Genomic DNA, 25,620 nt, shown 5'->3' with positions numbered 1-25,620 from the left:
GAGACCTATTGGCTATGCCAATGCTTGTTTTTCTCAGCTTGGCCTGAGCATTATCCGATCCTGATTGTCTGCCATTTTAGCCCCGCCCCTATTGCTCAACATTAGCCACGCCCCTTTATTTGCCAGGTTAGCCCCCCCCTGGAAAAATTTCTGCGGACGCCCATGGTCCCATCCCCAGTGCACTGCAACTCATGGGCACTTCTGTTTGCATGTTGGCTGTCCTCTGGACTTTCTCAGGCTCCCTCCAAGCTGCTCAGCAGTTGACTCTTTTATGCATGTGTTTTCTGTTTCCATTGCACTGGTGTCTATTCGTAAAGGGAGTGGGCAGGTCCGTCGTACGCAGAGCCAACATGGGTGTGTGACTGCTATTTGAGCGCCCCTGCCCGTGGTTCTGTACTGTGAATGTGCAACTGCATGTGTCTCTATGGCTGTGTGGGTCTCCTTAGTGGGGTGTTGGTGGCCCCTGAAGGGTGATGGACACCTACGTATGTGTCCTGGTTCGCATTCCATAGGTTCAGCCCCCACCCACACCTGTTGGGCCACCTCCTTTTGACGCACAGGAACATGGCATTGGGGTGCGATGTGTGGGTGGGTGAAGTGTTGTGAGCCAGCTGTGCTTGTGGGTGCTTCCTCCTGTGTGGTCGGTTGCAGGCTGGGTGTTCTCCTCTGAGTAGCTTGGCTGTCCTGGTCCTGGTAGGGGGTTGCGTGTGATATCCATGTGCTGTTGTAGGGCGTCGGTGTCGACGGTGTGGTGGTTCTCTCCGGCATCACTGATGTGTTGTATTCTGTGCTCTGCTGAAGGTGTTGTGTGCGCCTCTGATGTGAAGGGGAGGTGCGTATTGACTTTGCGTTGACATATATGTTGGCGCATTGTGCAGGTTTGCATGCAGACTGTATGGCAATGTACATTGTGACTGTTTGGCGGGTGCTGGATTGTTTTGCGGGACAGTGTACATTTGGTCTACATGATGGATGGATATCGTATGCGTACATTTCCATTTCACAGTTTCTGGTTCCGTCAGATGTAGTAGGCTTGTTTCTGTGCATGTGTAGAGCCAGTTGTGTCCTCTGTTCTGCAGTGTCTGCTATGCGCGTTGTTCCTTGTTGTCAATGTGTGTGTGCTGTTCATGCTACGTGAGTGTGCTGCAGTGTGCCAAGGGGATCGGGCCCATGGACCTGGGTGATTGTGGGTGTGCAGTGTGCTACACCTCGTTGTGCATTTATGCCATTGTGCCCACTCCCCCTGTCCCCCCCACTCCCTGTTGGTTGCACTCCCTGTTGATGTTGTGTCAGCTTCTCTCGAGCTGTGTCCATACTCCCTAATCCTTGCACCATCTCCACACTGATGACTGTGGCCTGGGTTTCCTTCAGCTCCTCCGGTGACGCTGGACTTGCCACCTCCTGTCGCCGTTGCTGCCTTCCTGTTGGCAGCGGGTTTGTGCCTGGTTTAGGTAGTCAAGTCATGCCGGCGCATATTGGCCTCCTGAATTGGCCTCATTGGCACTGCGACTGCAATCCAGGTGGTCTGCTGGTGGGTCAGTTGCTGGTAGTGTTCTGTCACCTCCGTGACGCTGGTATTGTTTTCCTGTGATCTGCACCCCGTCTTCCTCTTCCTCTTCTCCTTGGCCTTTCCCGACCCCGTTGTTTCTTGCTGGTAGTCTGTGGGGTTTGTGGGGTTCGAGTTGGCCCCTGCGCTGTGTCAGGGTGCATCCATGTTGCTACGTGCTTTGGATTGTTTTTGGTGTATTTTTTCTGTGGTTTTTATGGTGCATTGTTCCGACAGACGCGTCGGATTTGCAGGCCTGTGGCTGGTTTTTGCTACTTTTTGTACCGCGTTTGGCCTCATCGCATGATTTTTTGCGTTCGCGTATCGCATTTATGCGACATGGCATTGATTTTCACGCGGAGATTTGGCGGGTTATCTGGTGACTATTGCATGGTACTGCCTTGTTGTGAATTCCATGTTGGCACAGGGTTATTTTCCCGCGATAGGCTGCGATATTGAAAGTTGCGTTACGCTAGTCTTGCGGTAGTTATCACACGTTCTTGTGAATATCCCCCTGAGACCGATGACTCAAGTGTGTGCAGCCATCGGCTCCCAGAGTATCGTCTGCACTGGTAGCGTCTCTGTGAACAGTAACAGCAGCTCCCTTCCAGCACCAGCGCTGCGTTGAAGCAGACCACTCTTGAAAGCACAGCTCACACGTGCTGTTCCACACCCTCACCCTTTCTAAAGATCTCAATCACACTTTCTTCTATTGCACGTTCAAAGGACGCCCACAGCCCTACAATGCTGGGAGCAAAGGCTGCTCCTACTTACTCATCGGTGGGAGCAGAACCTCTACTGCTCGCTTGATCATGACACACAGGTTCTACGTCATGGCTGTACATGCCCGTTTCCTTCCCCTTATGGACAATGCACCGATGTGTTGGTCCTTTCTAAGCCTCACATTGACAAACACAAACATGACTCAGTGGCGGCCATCTTACTCCTCCCTTCCTGATGCTCAGGAGGCCAGTGGAGTGGAGGTCACCTCCCATGATGGAGAATACTCTGAGGAACAGGAGGCTCCGTCAGGGATGTGTGAGCATCCCTGTTGCATGAAGTGTGAGGCGGTGGGTAAGCCCAGGAGGGGGTCCCTTACTGTCTGTGCCACGAGATCCATGCTATGCCTCAGGGATGAGCAGCTTGGGTGGACTGTTCCTCTGACAGGCAGGGTCTGTCTTGTGTTGCATCAGGCGGCCACTGTCTAGTGTGGTGCAGTGAATGAAAAACGATGGCTTGGAATGCTGCTGTTTCCTGTTTATGGCCACATGGCTACAGAGCCTTTAAGTTGTTGTCTGTGTAGGCCTGTGCCTTAGTTTAAGAGAGTGCCTTTGTATGTTTTGCCTGTATGTGCTATAGGTGCCTATGTGTGAACGAACATGGATCTGCGTGCCTTTTGTAATGTATGTATGGGTGCCTTTTGTTCATGGGTGCAGATGTGTCTGTTGGCCCAGGTACATGGGCACCTGTACATGTGTGCACAGGAGTACCTTCATTATTAAGCACAATATGGTATTGGTTATACCTTGCCAATATGTATGAGTGGGAGGCTGCATGTCTGTGGGTTTGGGTGCCTGTATGGTGTGCTAAAGTGTGTGTATGAGCGTGCATTATCCATGCTTGAATCTGTGCCTCATGTTGTGTGTCCATGTATGATCTACAAACGCCATGCATGTTGGCCAAACATTTTGCAGGATGGGCGTGCTTGATTGGCAGGTTAGTCAACAATTTTGGGAAAGGCATTGTGTGAGGTTCTTCACTATAGGTCTCTGCAGTGCTCCCACACGTTCCATGAAATACAGACTCAGAGGTTTTTAGCTCAGGTTTATTTCCAGCTGGCATCTCTTGCCCTGGGAGAGAAAGTTCACTTTGGTTTCAAACTTTCAGCAGGTGGTCCCAAAGAATTCTGTGCCAGCATATTTGTGGCTGTAGCTGCCAATCAAAAACACCTTTTCAAATGTTAAAAATAAATTGCAACTCAACAATAGTGGCTAATATAATACCCTGGCGCTATATACCAGTGCAACTTAAAAGCAATGCATTAACAGGTTCAAATATAAAGCAACTTAACTGTACTTTGCAAACCTTAGAAGTATGACAAGTCGAATACTGCAGACTGGGAACCATTCTGTGATCCGGCGGCTTCAATCAGATCTCTAGAAGGGTTGCTCTATGTATCAGCTCTCTCTTTATATGTATCTATCATACGCACAGCGCTCTGATACCCTTGGGTCATGTTCGCGCTTTACAAAACACCAAAAATAAATAAAACAAAATAAATGTTATCGTATCTATGTTATTGCTTCATAAGATAGGTCTTTTGTAGCCTTTTGATATGTGAACTTATTCAGCACCAAAGTGTCATATAGCCAGTTGCTTGGCATACACCGAGTACTGCATTGTTTCAGGTTACGGGTAGGGCAACATTCGTTCACCAAATGAAAACACTGTGGTTTTGCCATAACCACATATCATTGCGTAAGGTCAGTCAGACATCATGTCCACCATGATGACTGTATGGAACGCACTTTGGGATTCCACCATACACCATTAAATGCTTCTAGGAAAGTGGGGTCCATAGATACAGTAACCACTGGGGTTTGCTCAGCACCAGGAGACGTTTCCTGTTGTACTTGCCTCAATAAATCATGGCGGCCATGATGGATTGGGAGTCACTGAGACTCCTGCACTCTGTTCAATGACTTGACCTGGAGGCCATTACAGATTGAATTATAGATTGAGAGAAGATGTTAAGAACTGGAGGAATCATCAAGCTGCAAGATGATTATATTCTAGATTGAAAGAGTTTCAGCTCTACCACGCCCCGCCGGAAGCAGTGTACTCAGGATTCATTGCTTAGGTCTCTATTCACAATAAAACATGGTAGCCGCATGAGGTGCAACCGCAGAAGCCAGTACTGAGCACTAGTCTTTTCCTTCCACCTTGAACAACAATCCTTTAAGGGCAGCAAGTAAAGCTTTTGTCACTGCATCGCCTATAACTCAATGGATACACCATGGCTCAGTGGGTTGAACAGTCGTTTGAAGGCAGCAGGAAGTAACGTCACTGCAGCTCCTAGATGGCAGCGGAACAAAACCTATGTGACTGCAATGGTTGGAACTCCTTTGGCAGCACCAGGAAGTGATGTATGTCTGTAGCCTAGATGTATGCAGGTTTCAGCTGGTTGAGTGTTTTAATAAATTATTTGACAATCACAGGAAGTGACATCAATGTGGCTCGTGGACAAAAGTGGAATCAATGCGGCTCCAAGGGATGAAGCACCCATTCAAGCCAGAAGGAACCGATGTGGTGCTGGTTTTGAGGTGAAGGCTGCTTTTGTGGGGGTCAAAGTGTTGACCAGTGCCTCAGAGGCGGTAGCAAGTGCTGCCACTGTAGTTCCTAAGTAACAGCTGTTTGAAGGGTCGACAAGTTGCCTTAGGACTGAACACCTCTGTAACTAGTAGGTGAGCAAGGGCCACACTGTTAAGAGTGATAAGTGATCCGGTTGATTCTGTTGGAAGAATTGTCCGGGTGGCTCCTACACACAAAAAAAACCAACCGCACACGGATGAATAGTCCACTGGACCGTGGCGGTGACGTCACTGTGGCTGCTCATAGGTCTCAGCGCATGCAGCGTGCAGGAAGGTATGCCTCAGTTGCTTCTGAGTGAAGATTTCCATGAGCCCACGAAGATAAGCAATCCCCCGGTGGTCGTAGGAAGTGATGTCATATAGACGCCTGGTCGGTTTAACAATTCCTTGAGGAATACAATAAATGACTTCACAGTGGCCCCGAGTTGGGGGCTGCATATCCCATTGAAGAATATAACAAATTATATCACAGTAGCTCCTCCCTGAGGAAAGAAGGGGGTAACAATCCTTGGAGGCTGCAGGAAGTGATGTCACAGTGGCTCGTTGAAGTGTTTTAAAAAAAACCTTAGACAGTGCACGAAATGTCACATTATGCTCCTCAAAGGGTATAAAAATGCCGTGGACAGTTCCTCCTCGAAGGGTTTAACAATCTCTTGAAGACACCATTAAGTAAAGTCAAAGTGGCTCCTCAGACTGTCAGTCCCTTGACAGCTGCAGGAAGTGATGTCACGTCCCATTCGAGGCGGCGGTAGCATGAAGTGACGTCACCGTGCCTGTCAGATTAAGGTCGCCCCCTTGTGGCTGGTGGGTCGGTAGGCCCGTTTTTCCTGGAGCTGCTTGCACAGAGCTGCTTTCTCCATTTCCAGCTGAGCTATACGTTCGCTCTTCTCCGTCACTTCCTGCCCGTGGGAACAAAGAGAAGAGGGAGAGGCGGATGGGTTAGAGAAGGCCTTCTGCAGACAGTACGATCACATGAATGACAATCAACGGTCAGGGTAACATCAGGTGTACAAAATCAAAATACCGAAAACAAAACACGCCATCATAATCCCATATACTTAGCAGTGAGTTGTATTTATGGTTGTGTAAAATGCCTCTGTTGCATGGTCACCCTCATTGTTTGTGGACTCATGCTGCTGGTTTTTAAACTCTCCACACAGAAGAACAGCTGTCCAGTCTTCAGCGGATGCGATCTGACCAATAAAAGATGTTAAGATTGGGCAATCCCCGATTGGAAGATTTACCTTTCCAATAAGTCCTTAGTATATGGTGCAGGAAATTCACCCATGACCAGGAAGTTAAATGTCACCTGTGGACTGCAGCACATATTGTGCCATTCATAAGGCCTACCAGGGAAACATGGTGTCAGGCCGACACATGTAGAAGGACTGCGGCAGCTTTTAAACATTCAGACAGACCTGTCACAGTAACCTTCTGACCAGAGAGGAACCTACTGCTAAGTATTAAATAAGTCACCAACAAGTAGACCTTGCAGCCCACATGGTAGAGTGCCCAAGTATTTAAAAGTGGGACTTGTAAGTATGCAAGGTTGACATGTTCCTACAACGACTAGTCCACAATGTATACGTGCTGTGGCTTTTTCTATGAGAAAAGCAAAAGTACTGTTAACTAACCATTTTTGTAATTTTGGTTTAGAAAAATCTACAAAGTCCTCTCAACCACTGTTTTTAATATTTAGTATGAATCCAAACCCATGGAAAATTTGGATTTTTGATCAATACACAGGAAAAGTGACACAGGAAGAGCTTGGAAAGGGCATCAACCAACAACTTACCGAACATCTGGAGAGCAACAACCTGCTGGACACCTCCCAAATCGGCTTCAGCACCAAACACAGAACCAAGACTGCCCTGATCACAGCCACAAACGACTCCAGGACCCTCCTCGATTGGGGAGAGACAACGGCTTTGACCCTCCTCGACCTCTCAGCAGCTTTCGATAGTTTATCCCACAACACCCTTACCAAGAGACTCTGGCACATTGGGATCCAGGGAGATGTCCTCAAATGGATCGCATCCTTTCTCACAAGACGAACCCAGAGAATCGGCCTTCTACCCTTCACTTCAGAACCCAAGGGCATCATCTGCGGCGTCCCACAAGGCTCATCCCTCAGCCCCACCCAGTTCAACACCCTGACGAACATCATCATAACCTACGGGCTTAACATCATATTCTACACAGACTGCACCCATATCACCCGCTCGCTCTCAGAAGACAGCTCGACCGCTAGGAACAACGTCCACAGCCGCATGACGAGCCTCGCCGACTGGATGAAGCCCAACTGCCTGAAGCTCAGCATGGACAAGACAGAGGTGCTGATTTTTGGGAATAATATTTCCCTGAGGAGCAACACCTGGTTGCCTTCTAAACTCTGACCTACACCGACAGACCACTCCTGCAACCTCGGCATCATCCTGGACAGCAAACTCAACATGAAATGCCAGATCAACGCAGTCACCTCTGCCTGCTTCCACAGCCTTCACATGCTCTAAAAGCTCTTCAGATGTCTCCCCGTCAACACCAGGAAAGCCGTCACTCAAGCCCTGGTCTCCTGTTGGCTGGACTACGGCAACGTAGTATACACATGATTCACCATCCAACTCCTAAAGACATTTCAGATGATACAGAACTCGCCTGCCAGACTCATCCTCGACATCCTCAAACGGACCCACATCACCCCCCATCTCAGGAACCTCCACTGGCACCACATAAGAAAAGATGCCAATTCAAGATTCTGATACACGCCTACAAGGCCCTACATGACCAAGGACCAGCATACATCAACCACTGCCTGAACGTCCATCAACCCTCCAGACACCTGCGCTCCACCTCCCTCACCCTCGCTCACGTGCCCCACATCTGCTGAAGCAACTGTGGAGAACGTTCCTTCTCTTACCTTGCCACCAAGTCCTGGAACGACCTTACTCTGTACCTCCGAGCACCATCCTCTCTCCCTGAATTCAGAAAGGGACCCAAGACCTGGCTTTTCATATGTCACATCATGTCAGATCACATGATCTTTTGGGAGTGGTATAGGTCTATAGCAAATCGTAGTGTGGTCATAAATATTAAGCTTGCCTCAGCTTGCTTACAAGCTCTTGTGTGTGAACGGTGGGAAGGACAAAAATAGGTTTAGTATTTTGCAGGATATTCACAGCAAAGATCCAGACTCAGCAAGAGTACCTGTCGGAAAATGGGCCTCTCTGAAGGCTAACCCCAAACTTCTGGCCTTCCTTGTCCTCTTTTCCTGACTTTCTTTTTTTTGTCTTTAGGACTCTGAGCACTTTACCACGGCTGACTAGTGCTAAAGTGCATGCGTTTCCCCCCTAAATATGGTAACATTGGTGTATTCACAATTGACTTATTTAGTTTACTTGTAAGTCCCTTCTAAACTGATATGCCATCGACCCAGGGCCAGTAACCTAAACCACTAGTGGGCTTGCAGCACTGATTGTGCCACCCACACAAGTAGCCTTTCAAACTTGTCTCAGGCCTGCCCTTGCAGGGCCTGTGTGTGCAGTTGATTGCCACTTCGACTTGGCATTTAAAACTACTAGCCAAGCCTTTGACTCCCCTTTCATTACACATAAGTCACCCTTGAAACAGGCCCTTGATTGCCCTTTGGGCAGGGTGCTGTGTAAGTAAAAGGTAGGACATGTTCTGTTAAGTTTTGCATGTCCTAGTAGTGACGTTTTTCACTACTGTGAGGCATAGGTTAGTATTAGGAATTCCTTAAAATACTCTAAAGCTGTGATTCCTGATCAGAAAGGAGTAGCTGCATCACGTTTTATATCATTGGGATGTTAATGATAAACCCTCGTTAATGGTAATGTTCGATTTAAGATAACTATTTTAGAAATGCCAATTTTAGAAAGTAGGCATTTCTCTACTATTACTGCTCTGTGTGCCTGCAGTCTGTCTCCATTAAACGTCTGGGTTGGGTGACAGCTACAATTTGTGCATTGCCTGCAGCCACAATCACAGAAAAAGTAGATGTGACAGAGGACTCATCTGCATTCTGATAGCTCTTCCTGGGCAGGAAGAGAGGGGGGGGCTGACATTTAGACATGAATAGGCTGATTACCCCCTACTGATGGTCTGGAGCAGGTCTGGGAAGAAAGGCCTGTGAGCATTTCAAAGACCCTTCTTTGAAGTCACCCCCACTTCAAAGGCACAACTGGGTATAAGTATGGGGTCTCTGACCCTACCAAGACAGACACTACTGAACTTGTAACTGAAGCTCTGCCACAAAGGGAAACAACCTTTACAACGCAGTCATTACATCGCACTAACTTTCCATAGCAGTCATTACATCGCAACATCCTTTACAACGCATGTCACGACAACGCAGCCATTACATCGCATGTCACTGCAACGCATGTCATTACAACGCATGTCACTACAACGCAGGCATTACATCGCAAGTCATTACAATGCATACCATTACAATGCATAGTACCCTTACACTATCCAACACTTACCCTACTGTTGCACTCACTGGAATTAGAATAGTAATTTTTACCCCTACACTATCCAACACTTACCCTACTGTTGCACCCCCTGGAGTTAGAACAGTAATTTTCACCCCTACACTATCCAACACTTACCCCATTGTTTCACTCACTGGAGTTAGAATTGTAATTATTACCCCTACACTATCCAACACTTACCCTACTGTTGCACTCACTGGAGTTAGAATAGTAATTTTTACCCCTACACTTTCCAGCATTTACCCTACTGTTGCATTCACTGGAGTTAGAGCAGTAATTATTACCCCTATACTATCCAACACTTACCTTAAATGCGATGTAATGGTATGCATTGTAATGGTATGCATTGTAAAGGTATAATGCGATGTAATGGAATGCGTTGTAAAGGTAGTTTCTGAAAATGCGATGTAATGGAATGCGATGTAAAAGAATGCGTTGTAAAGGATGTTGCGATGTAAAAACTCGGTGGTAGAGGCATGCATTGTAAATGTATGCGTTGTAACGTCATACATTCGCCACAAGAACTGCTGTTCTACTTAAAGGGCTCAACTGGACTGCTGATCTGGAAGGCCTGTTTTTCTGTTTGTTGCTCTGCTGGTTCCTGCTCTCTGACTTCGCTGAAGGTGTGCTGGACTCTGCCTTTTCTCCAAGTGTGCTCCAAGGGCTAATGGCTTGCTTCCTGTTGCTTGAGACTCAGGCATAGCCAAGTCTCTACCCTTGCTCCTGTGCCTGGTTCACTGGAAGATACTTGCAATATAGACATCGACGCAGCTCCTGCCTGCGTATAGCAGAACTGGTGCATCAACCTGGTTGCAGGAGTAAAATGTGAGCTTTGCTCTCAGAAACAATGCAGCGCCTTGAGAACCCGAGGCATGAGAACCGTACCTCGCCGTTGCAGCAGTTTGGAGAGATCGACACATCCTTCGACTGCATGGACAAACCAGGAGCATTACTCTACTGAACCAATGCATCTCAGCCCAGCATCTCGCCTTCGGAACTGACGCATCACCATCCCTGCTTGGAAAAGAATCAACGCATCCTCGACATCCAGGATCGACATCAACACATCTCCGGACACATCTCGCTGTTACGACAAGGAAAGGTACTTCATTCACAAGGCCTGCGTGGGTCCTGTAGCTGGCAGGCATTCCATAGTGGTTGGCTCAAACTTTGACTTTGCCCCAGTCCAGCGTAACCTCAAATAACCGCTAAAGTGCTATTTGCTTCAAAGTGCTATTTTTCACTTATTCTTTTGAAATATAATTTCTCAACTTCTATACATTTGTCATATTGGTCTCGTTAGTTTCAGAATATAATAATCTATTTTTCTGTGGTGTATTCATTGTGCGATTGTGTGTGTGTGTGTTGCACAAATACTTTACACATTGCCTCTTTAGATACGCCTGCCTGCTCTGTGCCAAGCTCTGCTCTCTTTTAGTGAGTACTTGGCTTACCCTGACTGCAGTGGTGGTTCCTGCCTGTCCTGGGTGCACACCTCAGTCAATCGGGACTCCCAGTTCTAACAGTGCCACACTGAAACAACAGGCAGGCAGAGCGGGCTGCAGGACCCCTTCACCAGCCCACATGTTCTCATCGTCTAGCGCTCCCTCAGCCTCTGGTCCAGTTCCTCTCTGGCTCAATGTCAATCCTAGCATGCTCACTGACATTGTTTGTAATCATTGAGGTCGAGGAGTTTCGTTCTGAGTTTGAGTGTCAGAGTCTGGTGATGAATGTGGTTGTGTGATGTGGAGGAGGTGGAAGGGAGTCTATCTCTCAGTAGCAGAAGTCACTGCAGGGTCCATCGCTGCAGGGCTAGCAGGAACACGTAGAGTACGACATGGCTGAGATCCTGGGGTGTCTCACAAGCAGCAGCCTGTGGCTATGGTGTATGACCAGGCCACTTCATACTTAATGGAAATCCTGTATAAGATCCAACAGTGTGAAGAAAAGCCATATTTCCTTAACGTATAGAGCTTTTGTGTGATCACCCTAAGAAACAATATTCAATGTCTTGCCAAAAATTAACGCACTACCACCACTAAAGCATTTCCACATTGTTAAAAACATACAATCAACAGCCTCAAAGACATATCTTTCCATCGTCATTACATTAACCATTCCCAGGAAAAAGTGAACAGCTGGAAGGCTTTGACTGATTCCTCACCAAACAAAACATCACCTCGTCCATCACTGTGACATGGCCATCCCAGAAACGCGTATGGTAAGGTTGCATACCAATCTACGGTACAAGGGCGTCCCAGAAACGCGTATGGTAAGGTTGCATACCACTCTATTAAAGCTCAACTTTCCACGGTGCACAATGTCATTTTCCCGCTATTACCTCTACTACTGCCTGGCCCAAAGCACCAGTAAATTAATAACTTTCTGCATCTACTGATATCCTTCCGGTCCTATAATCTTTTATAGAATTTGAAATTTATTTTCAATAACTCACAGGCACCACAATGCTCATGGTGAACATGTCAAGGTTTTGAACTTACTGATTTAGCAGGTATACTTCTCATGTGATCTCCCACCCAATGCTATTTCAAAGCTATATCTTGTTCTTAACCAGTCACATCCTACAACCCTCCAGACATACCTTCCCCCAGGTACCTCATCGGAATTTCAGGTATACCTTCCTCCCGGCCAATGACATCGCATTGGACTACAACTATGCCCTCCTCTCATTGAAGAGATTCTCATCAGACTCAGGATAGGTACTCCTCCCAGACACCAACATTTCTTCCTGAAAGCTAATATAATCCCACACAGCTGTGAGTTTTCTCCAACCTAGTATCTTGTGGGAACATCTTCTCAAAGCCCTGGTATACCCGCTTTCTCCCATCTAGTCACATTTTAGGCTCCCAATCATGCTATTTGACTGATGGTGCAGCCACTGTACCTTCATGAGCATGTGGTTCCGCTCCCACAGAGTGCCCAGTGTCTCTGGATGGACGCGTGTCCCTGCCGACGCAGGAGTGCTGAAGCCATTGACCAGGGGATGGTGTGAAGGGTCTTCAACCTGCAAGAGGAATACTCAAAGTTCATACATGGTAAGACAATGTGGTCACTTAAACAACCCAAACCTAAAATACAACATATCCTTCTATCAGGCACAGGTGAACACAAATTGGGCAGTGTTTAATTTGAGCCGGTGGTTGTAGGTGGGGCCCACTGGCATTGAGTTTTGGGGACCAACACTTATTTTCCTCAACCAACTGTTTCAGAGTAAGAAAGAGAAAAACACAAAATGGAGAAAGATGGGAAAGACAGAAAAGCAGTGACAAAGCCAGAGAGCAGGGATGAAAAAGGACCTGCATAGCTGAAATAAAAAGGCATGGTGTGTCTGGTGGGGGAGGAAAGAGGCAAGACGCGGAATCAAGGCTGTTGAGGCTGATGATGTCCTGGGGGGTTTTCACACCCCTTAATGGACATCACTTGCATGCAGCCTCAAAAGATGAGCAGGAAATCAACTTTTTTTGCAGTGGTTTACAGCTCGCCTTGCCTGCCGCCATGTGATTTCAGCTCCTCACCAGGTGACCAGGTGAAAGGAGCCGAAATCGTGTGACACACAGTGGCACCGTGTGAGTTGGCATGTCTGAAACTTACATGTGTGAGGAGGATGTCCACACAGAAAAGAGAGGAGAGGTGGAGATTTACACTCGTAGGTTTGTGAATAGCCATACAAATTTCAGTTAATGAACAGGACCCTACAGTTTGTGGCCAGAGAAGGGTTATATTGGAACAGCTGAAACTAGGCAGGGGTTAAAAAGGGCTGCTTAAGTTTCATCCTTGGCCTACGTGAGCTCAATCCAGGGGTGACAGTGGTGGGGTCACCTTCTGTTCCACAGAAGGGAAAGCATAGGGGCAGGTTGGGATTTCAGGCTGCTGCTGACTGGCATGCTGCCAAATCGATGATGGAGAGCTTAGAATCACTATTTCTCCAAAGTGCAGCATGAGCTCGTTACAGCCTCCTGCTGCCGCTGGGCCAGGAAAAGCACAACAAAATGGACACTGCCTCTACTGGCAATGAGTAGAGCTGATCTTCACTCCTGAGCCCTGTGTCGCAGATGCAACGGGGCATCTTCACAGACATCGCCTCTTCTCTTTTACCGGACGTTAAATGAAGGTTTCAGTGGAAACTGTGATTCTGAGCCCTGAAGAACAACAAACCTTCAACCCTGCCTTAGAGTATTTAAATTTTGTTTAGGACTCACCTAGGCAGCGCTTGCGCTGTCTCTTCGAGACATGCTGTATTCAGGATATGGGCACTCAGCTCCGCCCATGTTCCACCCATCTTTTTAATTGGCTCCTGTTACTGTCTTTTGTAAATGGTGGCTTTTGATTGGTCAATAAGCTTAGTAGTCCCTCCTTAGTAACGCCTTTTCTTTTCCTGTAACCTCTCATGAGGACATGCCCTGTTACACATGTTTTTACTCGAGATCTGTTGTTTGCTGTTTGTGAGCACTAGTTTCTTTTTGAAGCACACTGGCATGCCCTGTTGGAGCTTCAATAATGGAGGCCGTGCTACTTTTTTGTAGCACAGCTTGCCCAAATCCTTTTTTTTTTAGTTACATTTTATTTATGCAGTGCGGCAAGCCAAGCTTGATATTCATGGTGGCTGCATGCCTGTCTTTTTTTTATTCTTTCATATCCCATGCCGCGTTTAAACTTCAATGATGGTAGCTGCGCACTTCCTTATAGAACGGCTCACCCAAATCCTCTTTTTTTAAATAATATTTTATCCAGCGCATATGCCAGCCGCGCAACATTCTTATAGTGCACCAGCAAAATCCTTTTTTTTAATGTAAAGGTTTTTATAAAATGCGGCAAGCTTGTGCATTTTTGACGGCACAGCGCTGATTTCTGAGGGAGTCGGTTCTGTCATTAGTCTCCCATGACTGTTCAGATTTGCGGCTTCACCCCTTCCCACTCGCTTAACCCATGTCGACCTTGTGCCTCCCGTTGTTGCCAGTATGCTTGGTTTATCTTTGATACAGCCCAGACACTGCTGCTTTCCTTCCCTGGTACTTCCACTTCAGACTGTGTGGCTCCTCAGCGTATGCATAAGGTAAGGTAAGATTGTGCTGCTACTGCCTGTGCTGTACTAGTTATGAGCTGGATTCTTTTAGTCCGGCTTCTGTTCACGAGCTGTTCTGGAGATTAAAGCCAACACTATACAGAGTATTGTATTATTGTGTTGTTATTGTGTTTACTGTAAGCACTTAGTGGCCTGAAGTCTCGCCAAAATCTTTTTAAAAAAAAATGAAATTAACCTATATTTGTTTATAAAGTGCGGCACACCAAGATTGTTGTGCATTTTTATCGGCACAATTCTCTTTTTGGAGCGCGCCTGTTCCGTCTTACGTCTACCAACACCCTTCTGCTTTGCAGTTTAACCACTCCCCCCACCACCTCCCTAATTGCTTTACCTATGTCGGCCACGTAACATGTAAATGCTTGTTTTTCAGGAGATGTCTGGCCCACCTCTTTCCAGCTTATTTACTTTCCCCCTTTTCCGTTTTTTCTCCACGGGGTTTCAGGCTCCTTGTGGCATGTTTCACCCTTCACACCTCCCCAATCCTCTTCCTTGGGATGGGGACGGTGTTTCGCTGCGCCTTGTTTGGCTCGTGACGCCCCTGGATCTGAAAGTGTACTTTCAAATGTTCTGTTCAAATGTTTCGGGAGCACGTAAGCTGACAAAAAAAAAAAAAACATTTGCAATGCAATAGGTTTCACATTTGCGAGAGTTTGAGCCATATGCATTGTAAATGACAACGTCTTTCATTTATGTGTTTTGAAAACCTGCAAGCGGTGCGTAAACACGCACTTTGTACTTGTTGTAGTTGTTGCTTACGAGAAGCAAGGCTGCCAGTAATTGCGCCATTTTTACTGCCAGCGTTCCTTTTTGCGGGCAAGGACTATAAGTACAGAGGAGCAGATTTTACAAGAAACTGACGCATCTGTAGAGATGCGTCAGCCTGCGATACCCTTGCGGCACCATGGATGCACCGTATTTACAATATGGCGCACCATGGTGCAAGAATTGACAGATGCGTCAGAAATTCTGACGCATCTGTTGCCCCAAAGGTCACGCATTGCTGAAGTCGTGTCGCAAGCACAACGCAATTCCAGCAATGCATGTTGAGGCCTATACTCATTGTACTGCGTCACTCCTTACGCCGTAAGGTTTTGACGCAGGGGCGTCCTAGAAGTGGCACAGTGAAATCTTATAGATTTCACCGCATCACTTTTACGAGGCTTTCCTGTGTGGAGACGCCCACCCTGCATACATTACACTTGATGCAGGTATAATGTGACGCAGGGCTTTACAAGGTGACATATCTCCCTAGATGTGTCATGTAGTAAATTGGCCTCATTGTTTATGCCGCTGTTGCGTAACAAAATTGACGCAGCGATGGTGCAAAAGTATTGCAAGGGGCTTGTAAATCTGCCTCTAAGTGCGGCTTTATGCACCACTTGCAGGTCTTCAGAACATAAATAAAAGGCATTGTCATTTACAATGCCAATAGCGAATGCAAGACCTACTGCATTGCAAATGCTTGTTTAAATTGGCAACTGAGTTTCCTGTCTGCCCTTATGTTCATGCGGTAGGTTTCAGTGTGGAATTTAAAAGTAAACCTCACTGTTTCCCTTCCTACATGTCGCCGGAGGCCAGATATTCTTAATCCCTTGACAACAGTGAAGACTGTGAAACTTTCATAAAGTTTCTAGACGCGCCTGGGGGAGGGCAGGGCCAGGACTCGTCCTTGACTGGAAAGAGTTACTGAAATGTGTCTTTATTTAGGAAACTGGATCATAGACGCCATTTGACTGCCGGGCATACTCACCACCGCTATAAGGAAGACTTTCGGGATTAATTTGGCCGGAGTCTACTATTACTTCACCCTTACTGTGGGACCGTCTACTAATATTATAATACATTTGGATCCTTTCGCTTACAATATTTTGCCCTGATGAAGTTCCTTTAAAAGGAACGAAAAGCGTTGGCTGTTGTCCTGTCATCTGTTATACAAAAGAAGAATAAAAGATACTGAAAAGACTACATCTAACAGAGTGTGACTTCATTCTTAGTGCTCCGTCCATTTTCTTCAATCTACATTTTGGGATTCCAGTGAGACCCAACTGCAGCGGGTCTCGGCGGTTGACTTTTATTAAGTGGGTATTGTGAATCAGGTGCTGAACCTGTGGTCAGCCTCAGCCAGGAGTATCTTTGTGCAATAGAAGCCAAGTATGCTCGCCCTGTGCCCCTGGACATGTTCTGTCTCACTGGCTCGTTCGTCTTCCGTCTTCAGTGTGGGTGGCGCGATCTCACCCACCGTACAGTGAATATGTTCGTCCTTCAGATTGGGTGATCATTCAGACAAAGGTCTTTCTCAAGAAGGACTCACGCTCTGCCAAAGTTGCTTCTTAAAAACATCAATGAAGATGTTAATTATCCTGGTGATTATTGTGTTATTATTAAATTGTCGTGTCTTTTTATTTTAATGAAAGCCCCAGCAGTCCATTCACTGATAAGTATTATTTCTCCATATTATGTTGATCACTTTTTCCAAATAGTGCAGTATTGAGGCTGTGCCCTGCAGCAGGCCGGTCATGGCATTCACATGTTGGATGACTGCGGCGTCTGTCTGCATGCACGGTTGGATGTCTTGGCAGCCCCGCAGAAGGCGGTCATACTGCATTTCACATGTTGAATGGCTGCGGCATCTGTCTGCATGCATGGTTAGATCTCTTGGCGGCCCGCAGCAGGCGGTCACAGCCTTTACGTGTTGGATAGCAGGGATATATGTCTGCATGCCTGGTTGGATCTGTTGGCGGCCCCGCAGCAGGCAGGCATGGCCTTTACACATTGGATAACAGTGAAATCTATCTGCATGCACAATTGGGTCTCTTGGCGGCCCCGCAGCAGGCGGTCATGGCCTTCACGCATTGGATAGCAGGGATATCTGTCTGCATGCACAGTTGGATCTGTTGGCAGACTTGCAGCAGGCAGGTCATGGCATTCATTCGTTGGATAGCAGTGATATCTCTTTGCGTGCATGGTTGGATCTCTTGCCAGCCCCGCAGCAGGCAGATCATGGCCTTCACGCGTTGGATAGCAGTGATATTTGTCTGCATTTATGGTTGGATCTCTTGGCAGGCTTTCAGCAGACCAGTCATGGCCTTCACGTGTTGGATAGCAGGGATATCTGTCTGCATTTACGGTTGGATCTCTTGGCAGCCTTGCAGCAGACCAGTAATGGCCTTCACGCATTGGATAGCAGGGATATCTGTCTGCATGCACAGTTGGATCTGTTGGCAGACTTGCAGCAGGCAGGTCATGGCATTCATTCGTTGGATAGCAGTGATATCTCTTTGCGTGCATGGTTGGATCTCTTGCCAGCCCCGCAGCAGGCAGATCATGGCCTTCACGCGTTGGATAGCAGTGATATTTGTCTGCATTTATGGTTGGATCTCTTGGCAGGCTTTCAGCAGACCAGTCATGGCCTTCACGTGTTGGATAGCAGGGATATCTGTCTGCATTTACGGTTGGATCTCTTGGCAGCCTTGCAGCAGACCAGTAATGGCCTTCACGCATTGGATAGCAGGGATATCTGTCTGCATGCACAGTTGGATCTGTTGGCAGACTTGCAGCAGGCAGGTCATGGCATTCATTCGTTGGATAGCAGTGATATCTCTTTGCGTGCATGGTTGGATCTCTTGGCAGCCTTGCAGCAGACCAGTCATGGCCTTCACGTGTTGGATAGCAAGGATATCTGTCTGCATTTACGGTTGGATCTCTTGGCAGCCTTGCAGCAGACCATTCATGGCCTTCACGTGTTGGATAGCAGTGATATCTGTCTGCATGCACGATTGGATCTCTTGGCAGCCTTGCAGCAGACCAGTCATGGCCTTCACGTGTTGGATAGCAGTGATATCTGTCTGCATGCACGGTTGGATCTCTTGGCAGCCTTGCAGCAGACCAGTCATGGCCTTCATGTGTTGGATAGCAGTGATATCTGTCTGCATGCACGATTGGATCTCTTGGCAGCCTTGCAGCAGATCAGTCATGGCCTTCACGTGTTGGATAGCAGTGATATCTGTCTGCATGCACGGTTGGATCTCTTGGCAGCCTTGCAGCAGACCAGTCATGGCCTTCACGTGTTGGATAGCAGTGATATCTGTCTGCATGCACGATTGGATCTCTTGGCAGCCTTGCAGCAGATCAGTCATGGCCTTCATGTGTTGGATAGCAGTGATATCTGTCTGCATGCACGGTTGGATCTCTTGGCAGCCTTGCAGCAGACCAGTCATGGCCTTCACGTGTTGGATAGCAGTGATATCTGTCTGCATGCACGGTTGGATCTCTTGGCAGCCTTGCAGCAGACCAGTCATGGCCTTCATGTGTTGGATAGCAGTGATATCTGTCTGCATGCACGATTGGATCTCTTGGCAGCCTTGCAGCAGATCAGTCATGGCCTTCACGTGTTGGATAGCAGTGATATCTGTCTGCATGCACGGTTGGATCTCTTGGCAGCCTTGCAGCAGACCAGTCATGGCCTTCACGTGTTGGATAGCAGTGATATCTGTCTGCATGCACGATTGGATCTCTTGGCAGCCTTGCAGCAGATCAGTCATGGCCTTCATGTGTTGGATAGCAGTGATATCTGTCTGCATGCACGGTTGGATCTCTTGGCAGCCTTGCAGCAGACCAGTCATGGCCTTCATGTGTTGGATAGCAGTGATATCTGTCTGCATGCACGGTTGGATCTCTTGGCAGCCCCGCAGCAGGCAACAGGAATGTAAGCAGATGAATTGACAGCTCGACAGCTTTCACAATTCGTCTGTTTAAATTTCTGGCCTGTGCTTCACACAGGTGAAAGTGCACAAGGCGATGCACAGCGGAGGCCAGAAGATGGACTGCGCATGTGCGGAGGAACGCTCTTCATTTCAGCTCCCGACTCACATTCACAAACCATTAGACATACTGCGCATGCCTAGTGTATTGCAGCATGTCTGAAGATAGCCTCCTGCTTGGGCGGTGACGTGTTTTTGACACAGTCGCATCATGCCCTGTCAAATGCCAGGATACAGCCGAGTAAACAAGGGTCAGCCGCCCCCAGTCGTATCCAGTCTTCTGATTTGGCAGTATCAGCACGTGATCTCGAACCAATGTAAGTAGAATGGTTGCTATGTGGTTTATCTCTGAGCTTGCTTGCATATCTTCCGCGGACCGTGGGGATTGCTTAGTATGAGGTAAAACATTCCTTTAGTACTCAGGTGAATGTAACTCATTGATTAATGTGCTGCTGCTCCGTGGCATGTGAGATACTGAGGCCACAGAATCAAGGGATGGCAGTTGTCATCGCCGCAAGGCACTTAAGCACTGATTATGAGGTGAGCGGAAATACCGGGTGGAATGAGCGCTGTTCAATTAAGAGTACGATACCGCCTGTGCCCACCCGACCCTCTACCAAGACTGGTGGAGAGATGCTGCCCCCTCCCTCAATCACCTTCCTGCCGCCGCTTGGGGTCACTGCACATATATCCGCTTGTGTCATAATCAGGACTTATTGTGTTAATCTTGTGAATGCTCATGCAAGGCACCATAACATTTTTACTGTGCCTTGCATGAGCATGGAACCTACATTATATTATCATACAAAATCTCTATATTGATGCAATTGCTACACTTTCCCAATTACTTTATTAACATTCTTGCTTTCTGAAATGTCCTTGAAAATGCACCATTTGGACACTATTTTTTCAAAATTTTCTCGGGGGAAAATGCCACCAACCCCCCCTTCATACGTTCGAGCTTGCTCGCTATGCTCGCTCGCCACAGTGCGCTGCCCACAACTTTTACGCCGCACCACTTTCAAATGTCACCAGCCGCCACAGCACTCCAGAAGACTTCTGCACCTGCAAACACGGGTCACAGCGGTCCTTGGACATCTACATTGGCGGCCTTTTATTATTATTACATTTATATTGCGCGCGAATCATCCCCCGAGGGATCTCTCGGCGCCTGTGGAGACAGGCCTCGATGGCCCCGGCAGCTCAGTTAAATAGCCAGGTCTTTAAATGCTTCTTAAAGATGGTTAGATCTGTGCAGGAGCGCAGATCTTGAGGCAACAGATTCCAATGCTTGGGTGCCAGATCGGATAAAGCACGCCCACCCATCTTCACTTTCCTGATTCTTGGCATTTGGAGGAGTTTTTGGCCGCTAGATCTTAGGCAACGGACCGGAGAGTACCAAACCAGCTTATTTGTAAGATATGCCGGCCCCTGTCCGACCCGTACCTTGAAGGCTAGGCAGAGAAGTTTAAAAAGAGCCCTCTTTCTGATCAGCAGCCAATGTAAATCTCTCAAAAGCGGGGCAGATGGCGTGAGTGGCGGTTTATTCAGAGCAAAGCGTGCCGCCGTGTTTTGTACGACTTGTAGCCTTGACAATAGATCCTCCCTCACTCCCACTAGGAGAGCATTCCCATAATCCAGTCTACTGACTAGCAATGACTGGATCAGAACCCTTCTAGCAGAGAGAGGGACCCACGGGAAAATCTTCTTTAGAGTGCGCATCAGGCCAAAACATTTCCCTGTTAAAGTTTTAACATGTTGTTCCATGGATAGATTGTTATCTATAGTCACACCCAGGTTTTTTGCCCATTTTTTAGGGGAGGGGGGAGAGCCTAATGCTTCTGGCCACCATTCATCCGTCCATAGTTCCTCTGCCCTACCAAACAGTAAAATCTCCGTCTTGTTGGAATTAAGTTGGAGATAGTTGTCTTTCATCCAGCTGGAGATTTTGATCATGCAGCTCTTAAATCTCTCTCTGGTAAGCAAGTGGTCCTTTTCTATGGGGATTAACACCTGAGTGTCGTCCGCATAGGAGATGGTTTGGAAACCACAGGATTCTATAGTGGCAGCCAACGAGGCCACATAGATGTTAAACAATGTGGGGCTCAAAATAGAACCCTGCGGCACCCCCTTCTCCACCACTGCGGTCTGAGAGGCAAAAGTGTCTATCTGTACACACTGGGATCTGTCTGATAAGAAACTCCGCACCCACTCCCAGGCCCCTCCAGCGACACCTATCTCCCGCAGTCTATTCAAAAGAATTCTGTGGGAGATGGTGTCAAAGGCCGCCGACAGATCAAGTAGGACCAGCACAGTCAGAGTCCCCCCATCCAGTAGGAGCCTGATGGTATCTGTTACCTCTACCAGCGCGGCCTCCGTGCTATAGCCGGCATGGAAGCCCGACTGGGAGGGATCTAACAGGCAGTGCTGATCCAAATGATCCGACAGTTGGCGGTTTATCAGCGTCTCCATGATTTTGGAGCATCCTGGGAGGAGCGAGATGGGTCTATAATTCTGCAGATCGGCACAGTCCAACGATGGTTTCTTATGCAGAGGTTTAATAAAAGCCTTCTTCCAACTGGCCGGAAAAGAGGATGTCGCTAGTGACAGATTACAGACTTCCGTTATTGGGTTTACAAACTCTGTGGCTAAGTCCGACAGCACATACGGGGGGGCTATATCAGACGGAGAGCCTGACTTCAAGCCTTTCAATAATGGTAACACCTGTTCCCTGGTGATGGTTGCAAACGCCTCCAATCTCACCGGCGAAGAACTCACAGTGTTCTGACTTTCTTCCCAGTTTTCTGGTAATGGCTCAAAGGAGTCATAAATACGGTCTATTTTATTTTTAAAATGACTCGCTAGCTTATCGCAGAATTCCTGAGTGGAAGGACAAGAGGAGTTGGTTACACTAGGGGCTGTAAATTCCTTTAAGATCCTAAACAGTTCTTTAGAGGACCCCTTTGCCCCCTCTATGCGGGCGGCCAGAAAAGTTCTTCTTGCCGAATTGCAATTATTAAGATACCTCCTATGGGTAATGTTATATGCCAGTCTATCTGTATCCGTTTTTGTTTTCCTCCACTTTCTTTCTTTTTCCCTGCATGCAGCCTTCTCAGTCTTTAGGGTGTCCGAATACCAAGGGGCTGGGCATTTTTTATTGTGTATTATGATTGATTTGATTTCTGAATTTTATTTTGTTTGAGCCTCTCTGCATCGCCCACCAGGCCTCATGGCACTAGATCGCCCTTCTTTCAGCACAGTCATGCCTACAGGTGAATTCATAGCTTTATAAAACACCCAAATACAAACACATTTCAAATACAAATCCCTGCTGCCAAGGACGGGCCTAGCAATCCATCCTTCTCTCAGAAACTCGTGCATTTCCGGTACTTCATTCCCTCTGCAGAGGCCAAGCTTTAGAAGCTAATTCCACTAACCAGTAAAGGCCTGGCTGCCCCTGGACCCGTGACCAACAGCCACTAATACCTCTCTGCAAGGGGGACCATCGGCAGCGCTTTAAGGGAGCCAGGTCCATCCGGGTTTCCGATCCAGAAGTGATTAAAACCACACACTGAAACGGGTCCCTATCGGGCCCTATGACATTGTCCTTAATCTCACTGTTAAAACACTGATGCATTTCTGAACAATGGGGCAAATTTACAAGCCCCTTACGCCAGATTTGCGCCGCCGTTGCATCACTTTTGTGACGCAGCCGCGGCGCAAAGCCAGCGCCATGCTGTGGGCTATTTACAACGTGACGCATCTAGGGAGATGCGTCACGTATTAAAGCCCTGCGCCACATGTGGGCGTTCCGGCGCAGGAACGTCTCCGAAAAGGGGCTGAGTGAAATCTACAAGATTTCACTCAGTCACTTTTACGGCCATGCTGCATCAAAACCCTGCGCCTGCTTGAAGCAGGCGTAAGGATTGACACAGCATGTTAGGGATAGGGGCACCCCGAGCCTTGCTGGAGCTGCGTCGCGCTTGCGACGCAACTCCAGCAATGTGCCGCCTTTCCGTGGGGGGATGTGACACGCATCTGCCCATCCGTGCGCCACGGTGCAGCGCATCAGTGGTGGCGCACGGGTTTGGCAGATGCGTCGCAACTCTTCTGGCGCATCCCTGCTGATTAGCAGAGATGCACCAGTAGTAGTAAATCTGCCCCAAAGAATGTAAAAAACGTGAAGGTAATTCACGTCAGCGATTAAGTTCCAGTTTATATTTCACATGTTTCATTTAATGTTGCATTCCCTAAAAGTGATAGTTATTCCCTGGATGCTTTTTGTTTTCCTATGTAGCATATCATATTACTCTTGTATAGTGCTTTGTCACAAACAGCTGGCGATCATGGACAAAGTCAATAGTCCTGGTAGGTTTTGGGTGTATGCCATTTGTTGTGTTATTTATTTATGTATTTATTTATTTAGAAAGTTTTATAGAGCGCGAACAAGATCCTTGCGGATATCAGAGCGCTTTACATAACAGCTGGATGTAAGTAGAACAATACAAAATATGCAGGTAAACAATAATAACAAAAAAGCATAGATGGTGCACATAAAGTAGGAGGATTACAGATTGGTGCTGTCTATTATAACGGGAAACAGGAGAACTCGGGTCTGAGGAGAGAGAGCTCATGTAAATTTAGCCATGAGAAACGCTTTGCCTTCTTTTTTGAAAGCGGCGTAGGAGGCGTTCCGTCTGGTTGCGGGGGGCAGAGCGTTCCAAATTCTGGGCGCCATCCCCGAGAAGGATCGATTATAAGTTTTCTTTTTGTTGAACCTTTGGGGTTTCAGTAAAAGATTTTCAGCACTCCTGGAGGACCTTAAACCCCCAGAGATTGTCAGTTTCTGCGCGAGGTAGCTGGGAGAGCTGTGGTGTAAAGCTTTATGGGTCATGCACGCCACTTTTAGGTGGATTCTAGCTTCAAAAGGAAGCCAGTTCAGGGATTTTAAGTCCGGGGTAATGTGTGCAGTTCTTTTCGAGCCAGTGATGAGTCTAGCTGCAGCGTTGATCGACGCTCTTAAGGGTGCTGTTGCAGCTTTTGGGAGGCCACACAGGGAAACACTTCCGTAATCAACACAAGGGATAACTAGTGCTTGTACTGCTAACTTGAGGTCCTCTACTGGCAGGAAGGGTTTCAGTTTCCTTAGGATACTTATCTGGAAGTTAGCTCTCTTAGGGGTGTTACTGATGTGTTTTTGCATCATGAGGTTGTTGTCTAGAGTGATCCCCAAGGATTTTGCTGAGTCCACGATAGTTGGTTGTATGTTGAACGCGGTGAGCTGTTTGATCAAGTCATGCATTAAAGGGATCTTGGCCGGTGGAGCTATGAGGAGGAATTCTGTTTTTGATGCGTTCAGTTTGAGATGGTTTTCTGATAACCAAGACTGGGTGATCGTGAGTGTGGAGTTGAGCATATTAATGTCTTCGATGGAATTGATCTTAAGGTATAGTTGTGTGTCGTCCGCATACATATGAAATTGCACATTGGATGATTGCAGGATTTCAGTGAGAGGTTCCATGAACAAGTTGAATAGGGATGGTGAAAGTGCGGACCCTTGCGGCACCCCCAGAGATACAGGAGAGGAATTGGAGAGCGCGTTGTTAACCTTGAATTTTTGGGTACGGTTATGCAGGAAGGATGCAAACCATTCTAGCACTGTGCCAGACAGACCCATCCTATGCTCCAGGAGATCTAATAGTTTCTGGTGTTTGACCGTATCAAAGGCTAATGAGAGGTCTAGTAAGATGAGTAAGCAAGCACCATTCTGGTCAAGGATTTGTAGCGCATCATCAAGAATGTGTGTCATGGCCGATTCAGTGCTGTGACCCGCTCTGAAGCCTGATTGGTGTTTATTTAGTAGGTTGAAGTGATTTATGTGAGTGGTCAGTTGTCGGAGAACACATTTTTCCAACAATTTGGCCAAGGTGGGGCTATTGGAAATGGGGCGGTAGTTGTTAAGGTCGGTAGGGTCAGCAGTGGGCTTCTTTAGAATAGGTGAGACTTGGCCTACTTTGAGGGAGTCCGGGATACAGCCTTGTTGGAGTGAGCTGTTAATGATTTTGGTCCAGAGTGGAAGAAGCCAAGGGGAGAGGGCTTTGACTGCATTGGCCGGGAGAGGGTCAGTGAAGTGATTGGCCGGTTTCAGGTTGTTGAGAATCTTGCCTAGGGTGTCTTCAGTGTACGTCTCAAAGGAAGACCAGGCTGCCTCGTTTTTAAGGCAGGCCTTGGGGGGGGGAATGACATGTGATGGGTGTAGGTAAGGGGGTGGTTACCGTATGAGGGGCAGTGTGTAGTGCTCTGTCATTAAGGAGATCCTTTCTGATGT

At 47.5% G+C, this 25,620-nt stretch overlaps 1 protein-coding gene across 3 annotated transcripts in view; it reads right to left on the bottom strand.

Moving 5' to 3' along the window:
* Positions 1–3,355: 3,355 nt before the first annotated feature.
* The window catches only part of LOC146808696 (suppressor APC domain-containing protein 2-like), a 365,810-nt gene continuing 343,545 nt past the window's right edge, over positions 3,356–25,620 (bottom strand). Inside the window, exons 5-7 of one of the 3 annotated variants that reach the window (XR_014966223.1) lie at positions 12,334–12,453; positions 10,314–10,512; positions 5,689–5,816 (exon numbers count right to left, since the gene is read on the bottom strand). Coding sequence is in view for 1 of the 3 variants with exons in the window: in XM_085615505.1 (XP_085471631.1) it covers positions 5,694–5,816; positions 12,334–12,453 (243 nt within the window). In the remaining 2 variants the exon portion in view is untranslated. Of the gene's footprint in view, positions 5,817–10,313; positions 10,513–12,333; positions 12,454–25,620 lie in introns of those variants that run through there. The other 2 variants (XM_085615505.1, XM_085615507.1) reach the window with 2 other exon arrangements.

The sequence above is a fragment of the Triturus cristatus genome, chromosome 7, assembly GCF_964204655.1.
Source record: "Triturus cristatus chromosome 7, aTriCri1.1, whole genome shotgun sequence".
Classification (NCBI taxonomy): Eukaryota; Metazoa; Chordata; class Amphibia; order Caudata; family Salamandridae; genus Triturus; species Triturus cristatus.
The sequence above is the reverse complement of the archived record's forward strand: the minus strand, read 5'-3'. Positions and strand labels throughout refer to the sequence as shown.